The sequence below is a fragment of the Rhopalosiphum padi genome, chromosome 3 (genome assembly GCF_020882245.1).
Source record: "Rhopalosiphum padi isolate XX-2018 chromosome 3, ASM2088224v1, whole genome shotgun sequence".
NCBI classification, from domain to species: domain Eukaryota; kingdom Metazoa; phylum Arthropoda; class Insecta; order Hemiptera; family Aphididae; genus Rhopalosiphum; species Rhopalosiphum padi.
Window position 1 is genome coordinate 62,324,825 of NC_083599.1, and position 20,966 is coordinate 62,345,790.

General features: G+C 35.5%; 1 protein-coding gene across 6 annotated transcripts in view; it reads right to left on the minus strand.

Annotated features, from left to right (window-relative positions):
- Window positions 1-18,830, minus strand: part of LOC132924191 (one cut domain family member 2-like) — a 29,153-nt gene extending 10,323 nt beyond the window's left edge. For 2 of the 6 annotated variants that reach the window (XM_060988346.1, XM_060988344.1), the window contains exons 1-2: window positions 15,639-18,829; window positions 11,408-11,443 (exon numbers count right to left, since the gene is read on the minus strand). In XM_060988346.1, coding sequence (XP_060844329.1) covers window positions 11,408-11,443; window positions 15,639-17,643 — 2,041 coding nt within the window. In that variant the 5' untranslated portion in view covers window positions 17,644-18,829. Of the gene's footprint in view, window positions 1-11,407; window positions 11,444-15,629 lie in introns of all 6 variants that reach the window. The other 4 variants (XM_060988343.1, XM_060988345.1, XM_060988347.1 and 1 more) reach the window with 4 other exon arrangements.
- Between the last annotated feature and the right edge of the window lie 2,136 nt (window positions 18,831-20,966).

The following is a 20,966-nucleotide window of genomic DNA, read 5'->3' on the forward strand; positions in this document are numbered from 1 at the left end:
GCTGTGCTATTGCATTTAATTAAACGACTACAAGTCAAAATATCTTTGTCTACTAGATTACTACTCATCTCCATATAACTTTCTAGATATTGGCCATGTAAAATTAATAATCAAAATATAAACTTTGAAGTCTTTTTGACTTTTAAGTCTACTATCCATAACAGTTCTAGAACTATAGAAGCAACAAAAATAATGATAATAAAAATGTAGCGAGCTTTTAAAATAGCAAGAACCAAGATGGTCACAATTTTAAATAAAATAAAAATATGTCAGAAAAATGTTCTCATTTATGAATAATGTTTAATAATTATAAGATATAATGGTATAGTCTATAAATATAAAGTATATATCTACCTACTAACTATTCTGAGCTATGAAGTTATTATTAAGAATTTACGACCCTAATGCAATGTAAATAATTACAACGCAGAGGTGTTTTGAAAAATATTAACTCGTTAAAACTTTCAGTTTTTCACTGTTTTGTTCAATTACCTGCTATAATTTGCGAGAACTGGGCTTTATTTATTTTTTCAGATTTATACTCGGGGCTGAGTGGTATAACAGTGTGTTAGTCACACTATGACGTGTAATGGTCTCCTTTTTTTTTTATTTTTTTTTTTTAACCAATCGCCGTACATTCAGCATCATCCCGCTCGTTCTGCGTTTGCAGCTTATCAATACTTGTTTTTTTTTTTTTACAATTTAATACAATAGTTTTAATAATAAAATGGTTGACATATTGAATGATTTAGGTTTTATCTGCTCTAAAATACTAACGCAGTAAATAAAAATATATTGGTTTTTAGGCCATACGTTTTTTTCACGTAATTCGGTTGTTTGAAATTGTCATTATCTCAACATACATGTTACCAATACCTTGACGTTTTATTTCTAACGTAGTATATTTAAATATACAGCCACGTGCGGATCTAGTCAAATTAAATAGGAACGGTAAGGGATGTGATCTATACAGATAGACAAATCTAAACCTACATTTTAGGAGTTACCGTAACCGTGAATATTGGATAACATTAATCGTTTTGTGGTGCATCTATTTTTATCCTTGCTTTAGAGTTTGGATACGTAATTGATATTTATTAACGTTATACTGAGACATGTGATATATTTTAAAATTCTATTTCAATTCCAACTCTTTTTAATTTTGTATCCAAAGCATTTTTATAATCATTTTTTTATATTCAAACGTTGCATACGTATATATATATAGATTATAGATAAACACACAAAATGTAATATAGTACGTACTTAATGAACACTTAATGACTTATAATCCGTTTAACATCAAAGGGACTACCATTCATAACGGTAGCGAGTATAATATAATAATATAATACGTAATATGTGATATAGTGATGTACATGTAACGAATATGATGTACCCTAACATGTATGTTCATACATTAACAATAGAAAATGGTTCAAAACGCGTAATTACATAGTAAATTTCTCATAAATTGATTTTAGCTCAGTTAACTAAATATCAGTAGTATCCATTTCCATGTTTTATTTAGGTTAAAACTTAAAAGTCTTGAATTTTTTTTTTTAATTGCAAAATTTATAAATGATAATGAGTACATTATTATTGTTGATTCAACTCGAAACTGATCAACATTTAGAGAATTGTTTAATATAAATATAATATTAAAATAAATAGATGGTAAAAATAGCAATGATTATTATTTTTTCAATGGATTTTGTTAAAATCGACTGCTCTAAATTGTATAGTATTCGAGTTTATACTTTTATGGTAGTTTTCGTTGGTTTAAGATGTTTATTTTAAAATTTACTATAAAAGATAGCAAACTTTATTAAATAAAGAATATTTAAAATATACATTTGTTTCTTCAAATTGAATTACTTTACATCATAAATATGAAATAAAGATAATACATTTATTAAATAGTTAGATTTAATTGGAAGAAAAATAGTATTTTAAAGTAAAAGACAAAAAGTTTTATATAATAATATAATAGTAGCCTATTAATTACTATTTTTTCCATTTGTATATTTAATGTTATGGTTTTCAATTAATATAAAAATTTAATTACAGCGTGTCGATCATATAGATAGACGAAGGATTGATTTCTTTAGTTAATGAATTATATTAAATTGTTATTGAAATAATAATACCGTTAACCATGAAATTTCTCCTATAATTACATAAAATTTACATTTTTTTCTCTTGTATAAATATTTTTTGGATGTTGTTACTTTACACATTATATCGAATTGTATGTATGAAAAAATGTAAATTATTAATGCATTTATATACTTAAAACTATTTTAACTATTTAAAGCCTCATATAGCTGACGTCCTTTTAATATTAAAAAATAAAATTATTGTATTTATTACTATATATATATATATTTATTTATACCCTATATTTATACCAATGACGAAAATACAATTTAAATTATAGTAAAACTTGTAGGGTTGGTAAAACGAATGAGAATGTATTCTTTATTTACTTAAATTATCGTCGTATATTACGTTATTAGTGCTTACAATTTAATTATGTTTTAAATTAAAACCGAGGTAAGTGTTGCTTGCCTTGAAGTAGAAGTTTTCTTGATCGAAATTAATAGGATCTAGGAACATTTTTAAAATAAATATTTAATAAATTGCTGCGTAGGAAGATATTGAAAAGAGTTGAGTTTGATACTTTTGTTTAAAAATTGCGTATAGATGCTATTTTCTTATTTTAATTTTAAAACTAAGACTAGTAAAAAAAAATTAAATATTTTACTTTAATGTATTAAATAATTAGAAATATTTTAGTATCGATTACTAGACGGTATTTAAAATATTAAAATACTATACGTTATGTGTATCAACGTTTAAAAACAAATATTTATGTATTATTTGCATATTTATAGAACTTACTATTTTTAACAACAAGCAACAGCTGATGTAATAGTTTACATTAAAATATATTTCACCCGAATTTTAAATATGTAAATATGTATACAAAATCGAGCTTAGCTTAAAGCAATTATAGATAACAACAACGTTAAATAAATGTATATAATTTTAGGTTCATTTTTGAACTATATATATTATAGGTATATGATTATAAAATAATTTTTAAAGTTTTAAATATTTTTCGACAAACAGTTTTGGAAATTTAAAAGTAATATAATGAATGATTATTTTCTGTATACAAAATACGCAATTTGCATTTACTTTGTAAAACGTTTAAATAAAATAATATTATTAAACGTATTTAATTGTATTTTGAAAGAAGAAAATTATTCAATGTTAAAATTATTTATGTGTTTCTTGTTTTAAAATAAATTTTTACAAAATGTTCACTAACATTTTAGTATTTCACGTTTTAAATAATTGTAATAAATTGAGCCGTTTAAAATATTTGTAAACAGTGTATAATATAGATAATAGTATTATCATCTTGAAACATTTAATAATTCCATTGTTATTATTAAAGTATAAAATGTTTATTGTGAATATTTCTTGGAATATTTACTTTGTTAATAGTTATACAACTCAATGTCAATAATTTTTAATCTAATAAAATGCTACTCGGAAATATTTTAGCATATTAACTTTTGAAAATGGATTTTCTATCTCATAACTTCCACTGTTTGCTGTATACGCCGTAACATACAAATGTTAAATAAACAATTAGCAATTACACCGTTACTTGGACAATTTTCTAGAAAACTACCGACGATTTGTAAACAACGAATGTTTTAATTTTTAATTTACAATTTATATTCAGATTTAAATCTCCAAGGTTATCATTAAATATAATTATTGAAAAATTTCAAATCTTATCAGAAATCCAATTTAGTTTTCATAGTGGGTTTTCATCTAAACACAAAATACATTGGCTCGTTGATAAAATAATGACAGCTCTCGAAAGTGAAGAACATAATGTACTGATTGTACTGTCATCTTTCTAGAAATTTCGCAAATGTTCCATCATATTCGGCTCACGGTCTCCTTTAAAAATAAAATCTACCTAACATAGCTTAAGTTCTTTGTATTATTTAATTATGAATAAATCCTATTTTACTGGTGACATTTTTACAATTTGTGTTGAATCGAATCTTTCGCACATAGCTGGTGTTCGTCGAGTAGCAATCAGTGTTTTCTTCTCTATATTTTCTACTCATCTAATCAACCGACGTTTAATCACACTTTCGTACTTTCGTCGTCCACGATACAGTCACCATTATTGACCTACAGGCACATTTAAACAGTTTGGCCGATTAGTGGTAATCGATGGTAACAAAACCAAATCTGTAACCTTTAATTTTTAATTACTCATGAAGTCAAAAAAAGTATAAAACAATTAAGTTTCCGTATAGATTGAATAATTAATTTAGTTTGTGATTATTTTGAACCAACCGAGAAAACAATTTGGTTTACAGCCAGCGACAAAATTGGACGTGACGTGTTTTCGTCTAAACTTTAACATGAAAACGAGAAATCACTGCGCCCCGCCATGACCACATGTATTGTAATATATGTACTATGACTGTTGTATCAAATTGATAAGTTGTAATTAATTATGATTTGAGGGGTTTCACACGTGCCTAACTCTGAGTATTCGTAACCCATAATGAAAGTGCGGCAAACATACGCGAGAAGCCTTATCGATGCTTGAGCGGTGTATATAGAAGGGTAAATAAGCGGCTGCAGTACGTTTTGAAGTTTCTTTCGAATAAGCCATATAATGGTTAGTCGTTGTTTTCGTTATTTGAAATTTCATTACCGTGAACAATATACCTTGCGCGAAGAATCGCGAAACGTTCATATAGGAATTCAAGTAGAATAATAATAGTAGGTAATCAGCACTACAATGTTAGTAGTGATGTAATTAAAGAAAAAAACTGGAAGGAGGAACAAATAAAAGCTACCTACACGTGTTCAACAACCTCCCCCAACCGAATAAAAGTGTATTATATCTTTAACAGGCTTTATTGACTTAAACATTAAACGTACATTGTCTTTGTACCTCTATTTGTAATATTTAAAATGCAAATGTCTAAGACAAAAGATTGAAACAAACTTTATAAACAAAACTACATGTTCCTACTTATCAAAAGTTTATAATAAGAATTAAGAAATTGTAATTTAAACTAATCTAAAATCATCCGTATCCATACGACGATATACTGTATGTAATGTTGCAGGGAAATTATAAACAATAATTTTTCGTATAAATAGAATAGGATATAGCGTAAAAAATTCTAAAAAAACGTATAATTTAACACATTATATCCGACGATAAGGTTTTATGTGTCAGTATAGATGATGCCAAACGAAAATTTAAATAAATAAATATTACTTTAGAATTTAAATTAAAATATGTTTAATCGTGTAATATTACGAGTATCATTAATATTATGCCGCCTTATTACAATATACCTATATAGTACCCACGTAAAAGTCGCGTTCATATTATAACCGTTGTGACGCTTAGCTGTTTTATTGACCGAGAATCCCGAATTATTAGTTGGCTAATTGTTTTAGACGCACAGCATAATTAATATTCATCACGTGGAAACATTTGAACAGGTTTTATATACAAGCCGGATAGGTGTACGATAATATAATATAGTACATAACGACTAGATACACAGTATACAGAGCGATTCACCAAGCATGTTTAACCACATTTTTTTTCTTTAGTAATTAATTTATACTCAAATTCTGATAAATTTCAAATATACTTAAGGGCTACATATTTCCAAATACTTAGATTTTTTACATTGTTTAAGAGTATGTTTATAGAGTATACCTATTTGCAACTTTTTTTTTTCAAATTAAAATAACTATTTTATCATATAAATTGTCATGATCAGATGAGGAGTATTTTGAAAATGTTGATGTATTTAAATCATAATTCGAACAATTAGTTTTAGAGTTGTTTAAATTTGTACAGGTACTGAGAATAATAAGTCCATGGTAATGGATTTTTAAAGATTTGGAATTTAGATAATGATCCAAAAACTTCTTATTAAAATTTTAAATAAAAATATCTAAATAATTGAGACTATGGTTGGGTAAATTTTAAATCTAGTAAACTTAAAAATTCTAATAACATGTCTGGTGAATATAATATTCTATTATACTTGCTATGTATCAATATGTGAACTGTAGGTATAGTTATCCGTCTAAGTGTGGCTCGGGGGTTGTTAATTGGGAGAAATATTATATATATGAAAATCTATTCAAAAAAACAAAAGTGACCAGATTTTTTTGTTTTAAAAAAAGTAGTGAATACAAAATGTACACAGCTATTGGCACTCAAAGTCGCAAAAATCATCGTGGTATTGCCATTTATTTTTAATTGTTGAACAAAGAAAATTATTACCTAACATAAATTGTTTTATACAAAATATACAATAAAAAGTCATTTTTTAAATTAAAACGTAAAGTTTTATTTTATTGTTCGCATATAGCTAGTATATTTATTATTATATTTTACTCGTGTGTGTGTTTTAATCGATACTTAAATTACATCAAGACATATAATAACTCCAATAAACTAATACGTAGGTATAATGCAGTTTTTGAGAGGGTTTGAGAATGTGAATATTACTGCCGTGCGTCTCTTTTTGCGTACATGCACCGATCCACTTTCACACCGACCGAGGATTAATTTAAAACATATTATTTTTGTTTTTCAACAAATGTGAAATACAATACATATTGTACTCGATCCTTTGTAAAAAACGCCGTATACAGACACGGCACCGCGAATATAATAATATGAATATATTATATCACTTCCGGACACATATTACATAGTGAACTGCGCGAGGGACGTAACCCGCAAATCCGGTAGAACTGTAGACCTCCCTCTTCGCCGAGAGCGTTGCCCAGTGTTTTCGGGAGACGAACAGAGGACGTCTAACATTGATTTATCGATTTGTCGTCTCCGTCCGTCATGGACGCGGCCTCGGAATCAGTCTCTGGGTCAATATCAGCGTCAATATCGACCACCGAACCATGAGGACGCCGGACGACGATAATAATATTAATTATTATTATTATATCGCGACGGAGGTAACGGGTATCGTACTATTAGAGCATCGAGTGGTTTTTCGATGACCTACGTCTGTATTTTTATTTAAAATGTGTGTGTGTGTGTGTGTCTCGTTGTAAAATCGAAACACTGAAAAACAACGCTACGCGTCACACCGTCGCACGTAGACGGTAACATCGTCGGATCTTTCAAAATTTATATCGACTCAATATTGACAATAGGGCCCAAAGTACAGTGAGCCGATCTCACGAATAGTCGATTTTGCCACAATGAGCATATTTTATGATAATATAAGCAGAAATAACAAAACTGTATGCATAAGACGTTCTCTTAAGATGTGGCAATGTGGCGTATTGTATAGGAAAGTTTCCTTGTGTAAACATAATATGAAGTCGGTCGTTATCGTTGTGTTAGCCTTAAGTAAACGTATTTTGTGTGAGTTACTGCTGCACTGTACGACGCTCTATTAGTTTTATGTAATGTACAAAGTGGATTTGAAAATTTTTTTACAAGATCAATATTATGCGAACGGACATTGCAACAAAACAAAAAATTGTTTCTATTATAAGAAGCATAATTAAACTCCGAGCTAGTTTAAAAACAGGTTTTCAATTATTTTTTTACATATTTACAAATTTTATAAAATAATTATACAGTTTTATATGTGGTTAGAAGTCAAAGATGTTCCTATAATGCACTTTCGATATTTTATTTCTATTTCTACATACCCACATTATTTTCATAAGTTTATTGACTTAAGTGACCGTATTAGAATTTAAAAGGCAATAGGTATGGTAAATAAATAAATTTACGAATTATAACGTAATTTAGTGTCAATATTAAAAATGTATGGGGTCGTAAATTGATCATATATTTAAATTATATTGTCTAAAAACATTGTAAAGATACTAACTCTGTACGAACAATTTTGGTGGCTTGAAACACTTTAGTGAAATATTTTATAAAATGCAATACATAATAAATTATGTAACGGTGTTTAGGATGTTGATATATTTTGAAAATATAGTACCTTCGCCAACTATTATAAAACTCATTATTTTCAAAACATTCTGTAGAAGATAATAAGAAAAAAACGAAACAAATGAGTTTTTAGGACGTATAGAAATTATACAACAATTGAAACACTCATAACTTTATACATTGTACAATAAACATGGATTAAAATGTTTTTGACAGATAATATAATCCTGTCAGGTACAGAAACATTTTCACCTGAAATTTCAAGAAAATGTAGATTAGGTAATGTAGACGAAACAGCCAGCGAGTTGTGTCAAAATAGAGCAAAATAATTCAGTTTAGTAGGACAAAGTACCTATCCACTATCTATATCAACTTTATAACAATTTTTTTTAAATATTTTAATCAATAATAATAACGACTTTTGAAAATTGACTTATCGAAAAAGTTTTCAAAATTAAAAATTTAACATTTTTTTATAACTACTGGACAGTGTAAACGTCTTATTAAAATCGATATTTGTTGAAGGTTTTTGAATTCTTTAGTACCCATTTGTGACCAACTTACAATGAATATAACATTTTATATTTTACTCTGGAAAAGCATTGCAAATAGCATTTACACGGAACTCTAATTTAAACAGGAGTCAAAAAGTTATTATTTCACGCAATAGCAGTCTGTAATGAAATAACGTCGAAAACTTCATTCCATTCAAATGAATAATAATTACAGAATGAGAGGTTTCCATATTATATTAATATCTACGCCAAATAAAACGATTTTGCTTTATCATCGAAAACAAATGCAAACTTTGAAAGTCAATAATTTAGATATGTATTAATATTATCATATGGTTCACTAATTATAGAAATAATATTTATAATTAATAATTAGAAAACTTATTTAATTTAAAACTAAAATAATATTATGATTTTGTTAAAACAAAAAGTATTTCAATAATAGCATTGTCAAAACCACAATTGAAATAATACGTAGAAAACAAAATGAGAAACAAATATTAAGTTAGGTAATAAAATAATTAAATGTACAATTGTATTTATGCTTTAGATTTAAAAAGTTATTTATCGGAAGTTTTATTACTTGTTTAATGTTTACATATCATAAGGCGTTCGAAATATGTAACATAATGGATTGAAAACTATGTCCTAAAATATATCATGTTTGACTTTTGGCTAAGATATATTATTGCTGCATAGTGGGCTTATTGAAAGCACATATAATGTATATAAAAAATAATATAATAGCATTAGGTAATTATAATTATCAAACGGTATGTACGAGAATTGTCGACGTATTAACGTAATACCTATCATAGTATACATGGAATTAATACTGAATCACATTTTAAACCAATAAGAATATGATTATGACATAATGGAAATATAATTATTATAAAACAGATTTTCGTACTTTTTAAATTATCCATACAATCAAAATTTAGGGCAATTCAATTATTTACTCTATATAAGTTTAACGTAGGAAAACAAATATTTATTATTATTTATCAAAATATTACACATTGAATCATTTTTACTTTTGACGAAAAAAAAGAATGCCGTAAAAGTATCTCAACATCAGCCCCGAAATAGAACATTAAATTAATACTAAAAGCATAGTATAGTAAGCCGAGACATTGAACAGAAGTTAACTATACAATATTTTGGATTTTAGATTAACGACATATTATTATTATCTTATCTACTTATTGATTAATAACTTTTACATTATTATTTGGTTGAATGCACAAGCTCGTCTTGAACTGTGAAGAATAATTGAACATAAAATAATTGAATAAAATAAATAGGAGTATAATATATAAAAATATTATACGGCGGAAAAACCACGGTACAAATGTCAAATTTCAGTTGACATTTTATTTCTTCGATTAAATTCTATACAGATATTCAGAAACGTCGTGTTATTGTATATAATACGGCATTAAGAAGTTTCATTTTTTTCGTTTTTTTTTTTTATAAATTGATAAGCTTGGTGTAAATATTTCTGTGAGTTTTTCTTTTTTTTTAATTAAGTATATTGCATTTGAAAATCACAAGTTTTAACGTTATTAGAATTTTAAAACGAATAAAATAAAAAAAACCTTTTCGATAGCTTTACGTTCAATGTACGTAGTGTTCCCCTACACGTATTTGGTCGTTTTGGTATCATCATTCACTTCACTCCCTTCTAAAAAGCGATGACGTCATTTTTAACAGTCCCTTTTCATAACTACGGGGGTGATGCTCTTGATGTTCGAGCGTTTGTGGTGTTGCCAACGGCGACTTTGATAATACTGACGCAGGTCACTGTCCCCGTTCGTTTTCCTCCTCGCGGTGTTTAGGCTCACTCACTATACGTTTCTAATGTACATTTTTTATACTTCTTATTTTAATAAATTTTATGCAAAACGATCCGGACATTAGCGTTATCGCGGGGAAATTTAATGGAACATTTATAGTGAAATAGTATAATGAACAGCTCTAAAGAATATATTCTTATCGACGAGCAACTATGCGTTTGCGCGGTTCGAGAACATAAAATATATCTTCATCACTATTGAATTGATTTTCAAAATGTCTATGTATAAAATAACCCTATACTTTAAGAATTGAGTATAAATCGTTAGTGTCAATCACTCGAGCTCGAATTTTAATTATTATTCAAACACGCTTTTAAAATGCATATGAGTGTATATCACCCGAGATAATACATCCAAATGTATATGTATACATTGTAGAGATATACGTATATATTTAATGTATATAGATAATATGTGTTAAGAATAATTATTCAACTTAGCCGTAACCTAAATAATTATTTAAACAGGTTCTTCGAAATTTCAGGCGACACAAATGGTTGGGAGTGTTGGGATTATGTTTGTTCTTACGCAATTCTCACTATTTTTATCACACCCAATTTGGAAAAAATTGTATGTGATATTTATTTACATGTTTCATATGACTTTTGTATAATTAAAATGATAACTATTGAAAACCTTCGAGAGTTATGAAATTATGGAACACATAAAGTATTAAAAACATGAGTTAAATCCGTATACGCGTCTTAATCAAATAACTTTCAGTCAGACGTAATTAGAAATTGTATTGAGATTATTTTAGATACCTACTTTATAATTATTTGTACCAAACAAAACCGAGTAAAATTCATATCAAATCAAATTGAATCACTTTAGAATATTTTTTATTGGTCTTAATAATATGTGATGTTTAACGTAAAATTTTTGCATTTTAACTATTTATTTTTTTCTGCATTCATTGATTTTTATTAAGACGTAGGTATTAAACGATACTTGGATGTATAATTAAATAATATGTCTACAAACTAATAATGATAAAACAAAACGTAACTTACCTTCTAAGTCTTGACCAAGGTTAGAAGAAGAATCATCTGAAATTTTAAAACTATAAGCTATTTTCTTTTCATTTAAACAAATCATGTTAATAAATATATGAATATAATACTATTTAAGCGATAGTGTGAGAAATTTTAAAAGCAAGTAAAAATAATGAATGTTATAATACAAGTATAAAATAAGAAAGCCAAAATAGAGAAAGCAATGAATTGAATAAAAATAGGTTCTAGATTAAAATGTTGAGAATTAAATTAAAGGTAAATTGTACATTTTCTGATCGGCGTAAAAAAAATGATATTTGTGATTTTTGTTAATTGGCTTATAGTTATTTAAAAACATATTTTTTTGTTTTAATTAAATTAAGTTATGTCTTATGATATATTGTTTATATAGATTTGAAATTTATGTAATATTAGGTTGTAATATTATATTATAACAAGATATTAAGCCCATTAAATAAAACGAACCTATTTGTTCATAATTTAGTTTGTTTATATAGTAGTTATTATAGGTACGATGTAAAAAAATGTATAATTTTACGTTAGTTTTTTAAATTTTTTATAAGGTATACGAATTCGTATCAAAATTGATGATATATTATAATAAATATGGTGTCACGTCGATGATAATCTTTTTTAGTGATTTTAAATTACAAGAATAAATGTTTGACAGCATATTATATTTTTGTAGTTGGTTTTAATATTGACAAGTACCTATAATCAGACTTGATATCTATAAGAAACTGAAACAATCTTGATAGTTTGTGTGACTATATTTCATTTGCAGTTGTCAATATTTTGTCAACATGATATATTATTGTGCTGTTTTCTTTTTCTTCTTAATTTTCGAGTTTAAAAAATGAAACTATGAATTATTTTTTACTTTATTTACGTATAAATAATATAAGTGAACTTTGTATATGCCTTGGACATTGTTATTGTGTTTACTGTTCAATATTCACATATAGCATGTAAAATGCACTTATATAACGATGTTAAATTAAAAAGCGTGAAATATTTTAAGGAGAACCTTTGTTTTACAAATCTGGATTAACATACATTGCTAATAATAAAAACGCTAATAGTAATAACAAATAATAATAGTAATAATGGCTTAAGTGAATTATGAAATTAAATAAATCATCGGATCGGACTATGATTCAATTTCCATAATCCGAGCAAGTTTATATATTCAATTGGTATTAAATTATTATATTGTGTATAGGTATATAGGTAAATGAATCGTAATAAACATAATATAATACAAGCATTTAACATTTGTACTATGAGATAAACAAATTAATCACGTTTTAGGCATGCTAATGATTTCTAATCATTATAATTATTACACATTACAAGTTTGCTTACGGAAATGTACAAATACATTCCTACACAGTATATATAGAATAAGACGATTACTCGCGGATAATTTATACCGAAATGATAAATACATTTATAGGGTGAAACGTTATTAATACCTACATCGCGTGATCGATATCAATAATAAATAATAATCGGAATCGTTTGTTAGCCGTACGAAGTTAGATTTTTTAAGCAAAATATAATCAAATCACTATCATACAACTAAAAAGGGATATTCCATCGACGGCAGGTGAAATAAATCTAAAATATTATAAAACTATAATTTACAAGTAAATATGACGTAGTATAGGATGTAGGATCCACTGTATGCCTACTGAGTTATCTATATTTTGTGTCTGTACATTATTGGTAAAAAATATTTATATTATCCCCAATCCGATGTATCTAACTTTTTAAAATGATTTTCTATAGTCTTACAAATCAATAATAATAATAATAATAAAATCAGTCGTTATAAGATTTAATTTTCGTATACAACTATTGCACTACAGTCCAGTGTTTATAATTCATAGTCCCCGACGTGTTTGCCGTGAAACAGCTACCTATACATTGTACATTGATGCGACGTCCAAACGGTTTGAGCGTTTTCACACTTGTATGGCGCGCGTTTAATAAAATAAAAATTGTACTCGGCGTGATCGTTATGGTCACACGGAAAATACACGTTTGAAAATTAGAAATTCCGAAAACCAGACGACGAAAACGACGACGACGACCGTCCTCGATAACGGCGATATAACAATAATTTTATAACGACGTGTCGCTCGTGTTGGTACTTCATTTGTTCGGCGTGAAATGTGACCCGTCTGTGCACAATATCGTATTATTATTATTATTATTATTATGACGACAACGACGCGGGCGCGCAGCACATTGCTCGGCGCACGGTGTACACGGTGAAATTATTACTATGATATTATTATTAATATCCTTTACAGAGCACCTGTCTTAACGGATAGAGCACGAAACGCGAGCAAGCACAATGGTGTTGCCTATACATTGTCGGTGTACGAGAAACAGCGTGAGAGTGTGCGCGAGAGAGGGAATGGGATAGAGCGAGAGGCGCCCCGGCGTGTAACGGATATACGGGAACCGCGACGGCCACGGTGATATTATATTTGTAGGTATATCGTTCCGTTTAAATATCTTCCGGTCACGTATTGTCGTACATCCGTACATCATTATAGTATCGATGTACAATATTTTAGCGTCGCCTGTAAGAGTTCTCCGGACGTCGTCCGCGGCATCGTCGTCGCCGTAATAATACATATGTACTACTACCATATATAGTATATACTGTGTCGCGTATTTTATTTTCGGGTTTCGTCGATGACGGTTCCGCCCCGAAATATTATATGCGTTTTCCGAACGACCGAAGGCACTTCAATACGCCATATGGTCACGCGGATATGGCCATATGGGTATCCGCGCCGGGAACGCGCGCAAGAGGAAAATAGAGAGGGGAATTTCTGAGGCTCGAGCCCCGCGAAAAAATAATTGAATCGTCCTCGAAAAACGAATTGAAAAAACGTACAAATCAAAGTAGGCAGTGGGTACACCGATAATTAGTTTAAAGAAATAAAATTCAATGAAACAGTACGCAGCAAAAATTTCGAATCGGCTGTATGGGGAATGGATTAGAATACGATCGGTAATATTATAATATAACGGTCGCAGTTTTTAATTCATAAGTGTACGCACACGGTAATGCGAGTTATCGTAGGCGGAACTATCTAGACCCGACTCGGCATTACCGGTTAATTATTTTCCCCATAACAATGTATAACACCTTTTATTAATTATAATTGTTGTTATTATTTTCATTTTTATTACCAACCTTTATGGCGTGCAAGTTTTTCGAATTGTTTTTACGAAAAATAGAAAAGCAACACGGCTTGATCTATAAAGACCTTACGGTCATAGGCGGACTTCGGGGGGGGGGGGGGTTGAGGGGACTAAGCCCCCCAGAACTTTAAAGTACAGGTATTATGATTATCTAGGTGTAGTGAGCATATATTGCACAGCCCCCCCCCCAGTAATTTTACCAAATCTCCGCTTATGCTTACGGTATTATTATATACAGGTATTGTCCGGGACGGGAAACGTGACGTTATACGAGCGTATACACACTACTATACAGTGCGTAACCCATTCGCGATCGGCGGTAAGTCGTCGCACCACCCGGCGGCGGCGGCCAAATTCGAACTTCGGCGGTCAACCTTCGGCCGAAGCGGCAGCTGGTGCCCGCCTGTCTTCGAGCCAACGCGGAAAGCAATCGTCAAGCACTCTCACGGTGCACTGCCAGATGGTGCCGGCGGCGAAAGTGGTCGGGAAGGTTAATGGTACGGAGAGGGGGACATAATGATAAAAGGAGGAGGGGGTTCAGAGAGCGTACCTATTTGGCGTGCAAAGCGATAGTATATAGTTAGATGATATTAGTATTATTACTATATTATGCGAATAGGTCGCTAAACCCGCGACGCGACAAAAATAATTATCATTATGGAAATATCAAAAATAATATAATATATTTGGGATCGTCGAGCGGGTGGAATCGGACCGAAATGAAAATAATTGTAATGGCAATATTCGTGAAAAAAGCGTTTTCAAACGCTACACACACACACACACAAAAACACACGCGCGTGGTGGCAGAAGAATAATAATAAATCGATAACCACGTGTTGTGTGCGTGCGGCAACGGCGTGCGTATATATATTATACATATAATAACAATGTCAATTATGCGTGTTCGATCGGCAGTGAATATTATTTCAACACGACTATTACGGACTATGATATTAACAATTAGATAATATTGATATTGTAGTGTATGTACCGTGCGTACCTGCCAAGCGGAGCGCCGACATCCTCTGGAATTCGGGTTCCTGGAGCCACTTCCACATGCGGCGGAACGTCTCCCGGCCGGATTTCAGCTTGGACCAGGGCTTGGGGTTGCGGAGCAGGTCGGACAGCGTGCCCTGCGACCGGCACAGCACCCGTTGCGCGAATATCGCCTGCGGTATGCTGTACCGTTTCAGCTCGGCGCTGATCCGCTGCGCCAGCTCTTTGGTGTTGATCTCCTCCATGTCGGAACCGCTGCCGTTCGACCCGGACGCCGACGACGCGTTCTGCACCAGAACCGTGGTGGTGGTGGTGATCGATTGCGTCTTGATCAGCGTGGTCTGCTGCTGTTGCAGTTGCTGCTGCTGCTGCTGCTGTTGCTGCTGTTGGTGCATCATCTGCATCCTCTGCGAGTGGTCGGGCGGCGAGGGCGAGGACGTGGTGACCACCACCTCCTGGGGCTGTATGATCGGGTGAATGACCAGCGACGGCGAGTGCCTGGGAGACACCACGACGCCACCGCCGCCTCGGCCGGGATGCGGCGTGATGGTGGTCAGCCCGTTCACGTTGGACAGCGTGGTGGTGCCGCCGTAACTGGACATCGGCGGCGAGTGCAGCGACCCCGAGTTTTGGCTGAGGTCGGGACTGTGCATCGCGTTACCCGTGCCCGACCGGCCGCCGGGGCCGATCTGCGTGTACGGCGAGTCGTAGCAGCTGTTCGGCGACGACATGCTCTTCTGCGGCGAGTTGAGGCCGCCGCCACCGCCGCCGCCGTTTTGACTGTACGACGCGCTCTGCGGCGATATCGGCGAGCCCTGTTGCGGCGGCATGTGGTGCATGTGCGTGGGCGAATAGTGGTTGGGCGAGTGCATGCCCATCTTGTCGTACGTGTACGGGCTGTTGACCACCATGCCCAGGCCGCCGATGTTGTTCTGCATGACCGTGAACGAACCGGACACGTTGTTGGAGTGACCGTACACGAACTTGTCGGACATGGTCGATATGGGCGGCAGCGGTTGGAGCGGCGTGAGCGTGGCGTACGATGAGTTGGGGCTGTAGCCGGGCGGCGACATCCTGCCGTTGACCGACGTGAGCGTCTGGTAAGTGGGCTCGGGCTGTTGCTGTTGCTGTTGCTGCTGTTGCTGTTGCTGCTGCTGCTGCTGCTGCTGCTGCTGTTGTTGCTGTTGCTGCTGGTGGTGCAGCTGGAGCACGCTGTTGTTGCCGGTCCCGGAGCGGTGGTAGTCTTGCGACTCGATCATGCCGGCCACGCTGACGGAATGTCTGGGGTTGAGTCTGGCGGATCGGTTTGCCCGGTCGTCGTCCGGGTGGTGAACGATCACGGTGATGGTGCTCTCGGGCGGTTTGACGTCTTCGACGATGACACCGCCGCCTCCGCCACTGCCGACACCGCCGCTACCGGCGCCACCGCCACCGCCACCGCAGCCACCTCTGACCACGACCGTACCGCCTACGCCGCGGCGACTGCCACCACCGTTACTCTCGACCGGCGACCGGTCGTTGTTTTGGTGATGGTGTTGCTGCTGCTGCTGCTGCTGCTGTTGGTGCGGATGGTGTTGGTTCTGGTGGTGTTGTTGGTGATGGTGGACTTGGTGGTGCTGGTTCTGGTGGTGTTGCTGGTGTTGGTGGCCCCGGTTGTTCTGTTGGTGGTGATGGTGCTGCTGCTGCTGCTGGTGGTGGTGGTTATTGTGGTCGTTGTGGTCGTCGTCGTTTTCTTCGTCCAAGTCGTCGTCGTCCATCAGGTCATCGTCCGAGTCGTCGTCTTGCTGGACGGGCCGCGAACAACGTGCATGGCAGACGATCCTGCTGGCGGGCTGCGATCGCGGCACTCGCGTGATGCACAGTTCGCGTGTCGGTGGCGGCTCGGCGACGGGGCACGCGGACTGCCGACCGGCGTCGACGTGCGCCCGCACGTCTTGCGGCGAATCGATTGTCTCGACCACCACTTCGTTGAGCGGCGACTCTGGCGCCATGTTGTGAACGTTTTCCATCCGGCGAAGAACGTTCGCCGGCTCCGCGTGTCTCGTACTGTCGTCACGCGCCGCGCGAGGGCACACTCACGGACTGTAGCTAAGGCACACACACACACACACACGGTCCGTCCGTATAAGTATAAAATATTATTGAACTCGCCACGTGTACGCCACGAAAAAAAAAAAAATTACGATTAACAGCCGTCGGTGTCGACCGGTTGTCGCGGTATGTGCGGGCGCACACGCACTATTCGGCGGTCCGCCGGTGCCGGAGGAACAACAACGACATTGGTGCGGCGGTGTCCGAAAACATTTCGCGCGCGCTGCCTCCTACGCGGCGTGTGACGGTGGTTCCGCGCGCGTCAGATGCGCTGTCGTCGTCGTCGGCAGAGCGTCGTCGGTGGCGGCGACGGTGGTGGCGTCGTCGTCGTCGTCGGTGGCGTGCGCGCGCGCCTTACCGGCGTCGTGTGGGTTGCGCGCGAAATCGGCGGCGACCACTGCCGCGTACCGCTACTACTGGAAATCCATTGGCGAAATTCATTAAGACCGATCGATGGACGCGAAAACACGATTCCGACTGGATCCGATAACAATTAACGATTCCGCGGCGGTATTGACGGCACGGGACGGGCGCCGCGACTGCCCGGCAACGGCGACGGGTGCATGTCTCGTCACCCCCGCGCGTTCGCCTACCGTACGTCGTCGTCCGCGTTCGAATCGCCGGCGTGCCGGTAACGCGCGCGGCGTAGGTGCGCGACGACGGCGACGACAAACGCGGTCCGGCACACGAGTCGCGCGTACGCGAGATATCCGGCGCGATATTATCCGGAAAAGCGCCCGGAGAGAAGAGTTATACGTTGCCGGCCGAGGAGACGTATAACAATACCGACGAGAATATTATTATTGCGACGACGACGGTGCCGTGTCGTACAATATATTATAGCCCGCGATATATATCGGCGGCCGTGACAGTCGTATATATCGTATATATCGAGCGCGGTTCGACCGTGACACACTGCAGCAGCGGACGTGTGCGCTGTCGCCGACCGCTTCGATCGGCCGATGGATCGCTATTGAAGCGCGCGATATCGTATTTCGGATTTACCGGCGATATCGTATTATTCGCGTTGGATGATTTTGCGCGCGCGTATACTGCTGCAGTGCGTGCGGCGGAGGCGACACGCGGACAACGCAGCGTTCCGTATTATAATAATACGCGTCGCGTTGTTATTATAATAATAATTTTTTTTTTTTTTCATTACATTTCCTGGGGCTTATTATTATTTTTTCCCCTCCCCCGTACCGTTTTGTGCCACCCTCCCGCCGACGTCGGCCGTACGTCCCCTATGGTAATATGTCGCTGCTCTTGGCGCGGCTAAAGCGCGCCGGGCGGCTTGGGCCGGAGTTACGGCGGCGGCACGACACGCCGAACAATATATTGATCCGTTTCGGTGGGTAATTGAGCGCCGACGAAAAACCGAGTCGGCGGATAGTCGCCGCGGATCGTGGGCGGGTTGCCGGAATCGCGGAGAGGGGTGGCGAAACACCCCTCCCCCGCCGACACCGCGGACAACGTCGACAATGGCGCGTGCGCCGTGTATGTGGGTATATACACTCGATAGGGTGGCGGCGAGGGGAACACGCGCGCTCACCCTATCGTCGTGTGTGCAGCTGGACACGCGGGGCGACCGTCACACACACACACACACGCGCGCGCACACACGCAATATTATAATACTCGAGGAGGGTTGCGCCTGTCCGTACTATAATGTTATACACACGAATATTATCATGCTGTGCGTGCTCGTGCGTGCGCGCCTGTGCGTGTGCTGGTGCAGCGGCGAGTCTAGTTGTCCCTATAGTCGCACGCACGCGCACGCGATATACATAAAATAATAATAGTAATAATATTACGTGCGGCGAAAAACCGTATACGCTTACAACGGGCCCGCCGCGATAATGTATTATATGAAATCGAAGTTTGCCAGCCGATATAACGTAGCCGCACCGCCGCCGCCACCGCCGCCGTTACCCGAAGCGTGTAACGCGTGCGGGCGGCGCGCGCGTGCGCCCGTCCTGGAGAGGGTGGCGGTTTTGTGTGCGATCGATTTTTCGATTTTACGAACTCGCCGACCGCCGTTATAACGACCGTAATAATATCGCGCGCGCCCGTAATAATATGCACGGCGGTTCGCGTTATCGGTCTGCGGATGTTGCACCTATGATTGCATCATCGTCATCATCATCATCATCATCATCATCATCATCGCCGCCATCATCGCCGTCGCCGTCATCACGTTTATTAAAAAAATTATAATACCGTACGAACAACAGTAATAATAATAGTAATAATATCCATCAGAAAAACGAAAACGTGTTCGACGTGAACGGGGGAGAGATCTAAGGGAGAAAAACGATAAATCAATCCGATCGATTGACGTGATAAATATTATAATTGACGATAATAATAATATGATAAATAATAATAATAATAATATAATATAAACGAAATCGTTTCGGTGTCGCAGTAATATTATCAGCGTCCGGCGAAACGGATTGCCGATACAATAATAATATGATACACCGGCTGCGATTTTCTCGTACCGCCGTTGCACTTGACCCGACCCCGCGCGGATCTTGTCTATTATATACTTACTTGTCTGTGCCCGTATAGGGGCCTAAAAACGCCTAAAAATTCCTAAAAACGAACAAACCGATGTAAAACTAGTGACGTATACAAAAAAAATATGAATTCCTTTATATTAAACTTTGATAATCTCAACAACAAAAAAAAACACGATTTTATGATTATTTGTATTTTTTTAAGATTGTATATACCTATATTTCATATACATAGACCAAGGATTATCATCACTATTTTTCATTTAATAACGATTATCGTTATTCGTTTATATTTATCAACGAATTTATTGAAATTTTGATTTTCTAAATTTTTAAATAGATACATCGTATATGTACTATACTATTTTTAAATTCTTACGATGTTTTGTACTACTCGTACTTTATGAGCGTTTTTTAACTTTATACAATTCTGATTTTCAAATGAGAAGCTCCTTTATACTGTAAAAAATAATTGGTGAATAATTCATTTAAAAATATCGGTGCATCTAAATCAATATGCTAACAAGTAGTTTTTTAGAAATTAAAATGTTTATGCTAAGGATAAAAAAATCATAAAAATGGTTTTACGAAATATAAAATAGATGTAATTTTGGATCTAGTGTTTATTATTCTCGTACCATTTTTACAAATTATAAATTTTAATAGATAATATTATCATGGACTTATTATTATCTTTATAACTCAAAATTATTTAAATC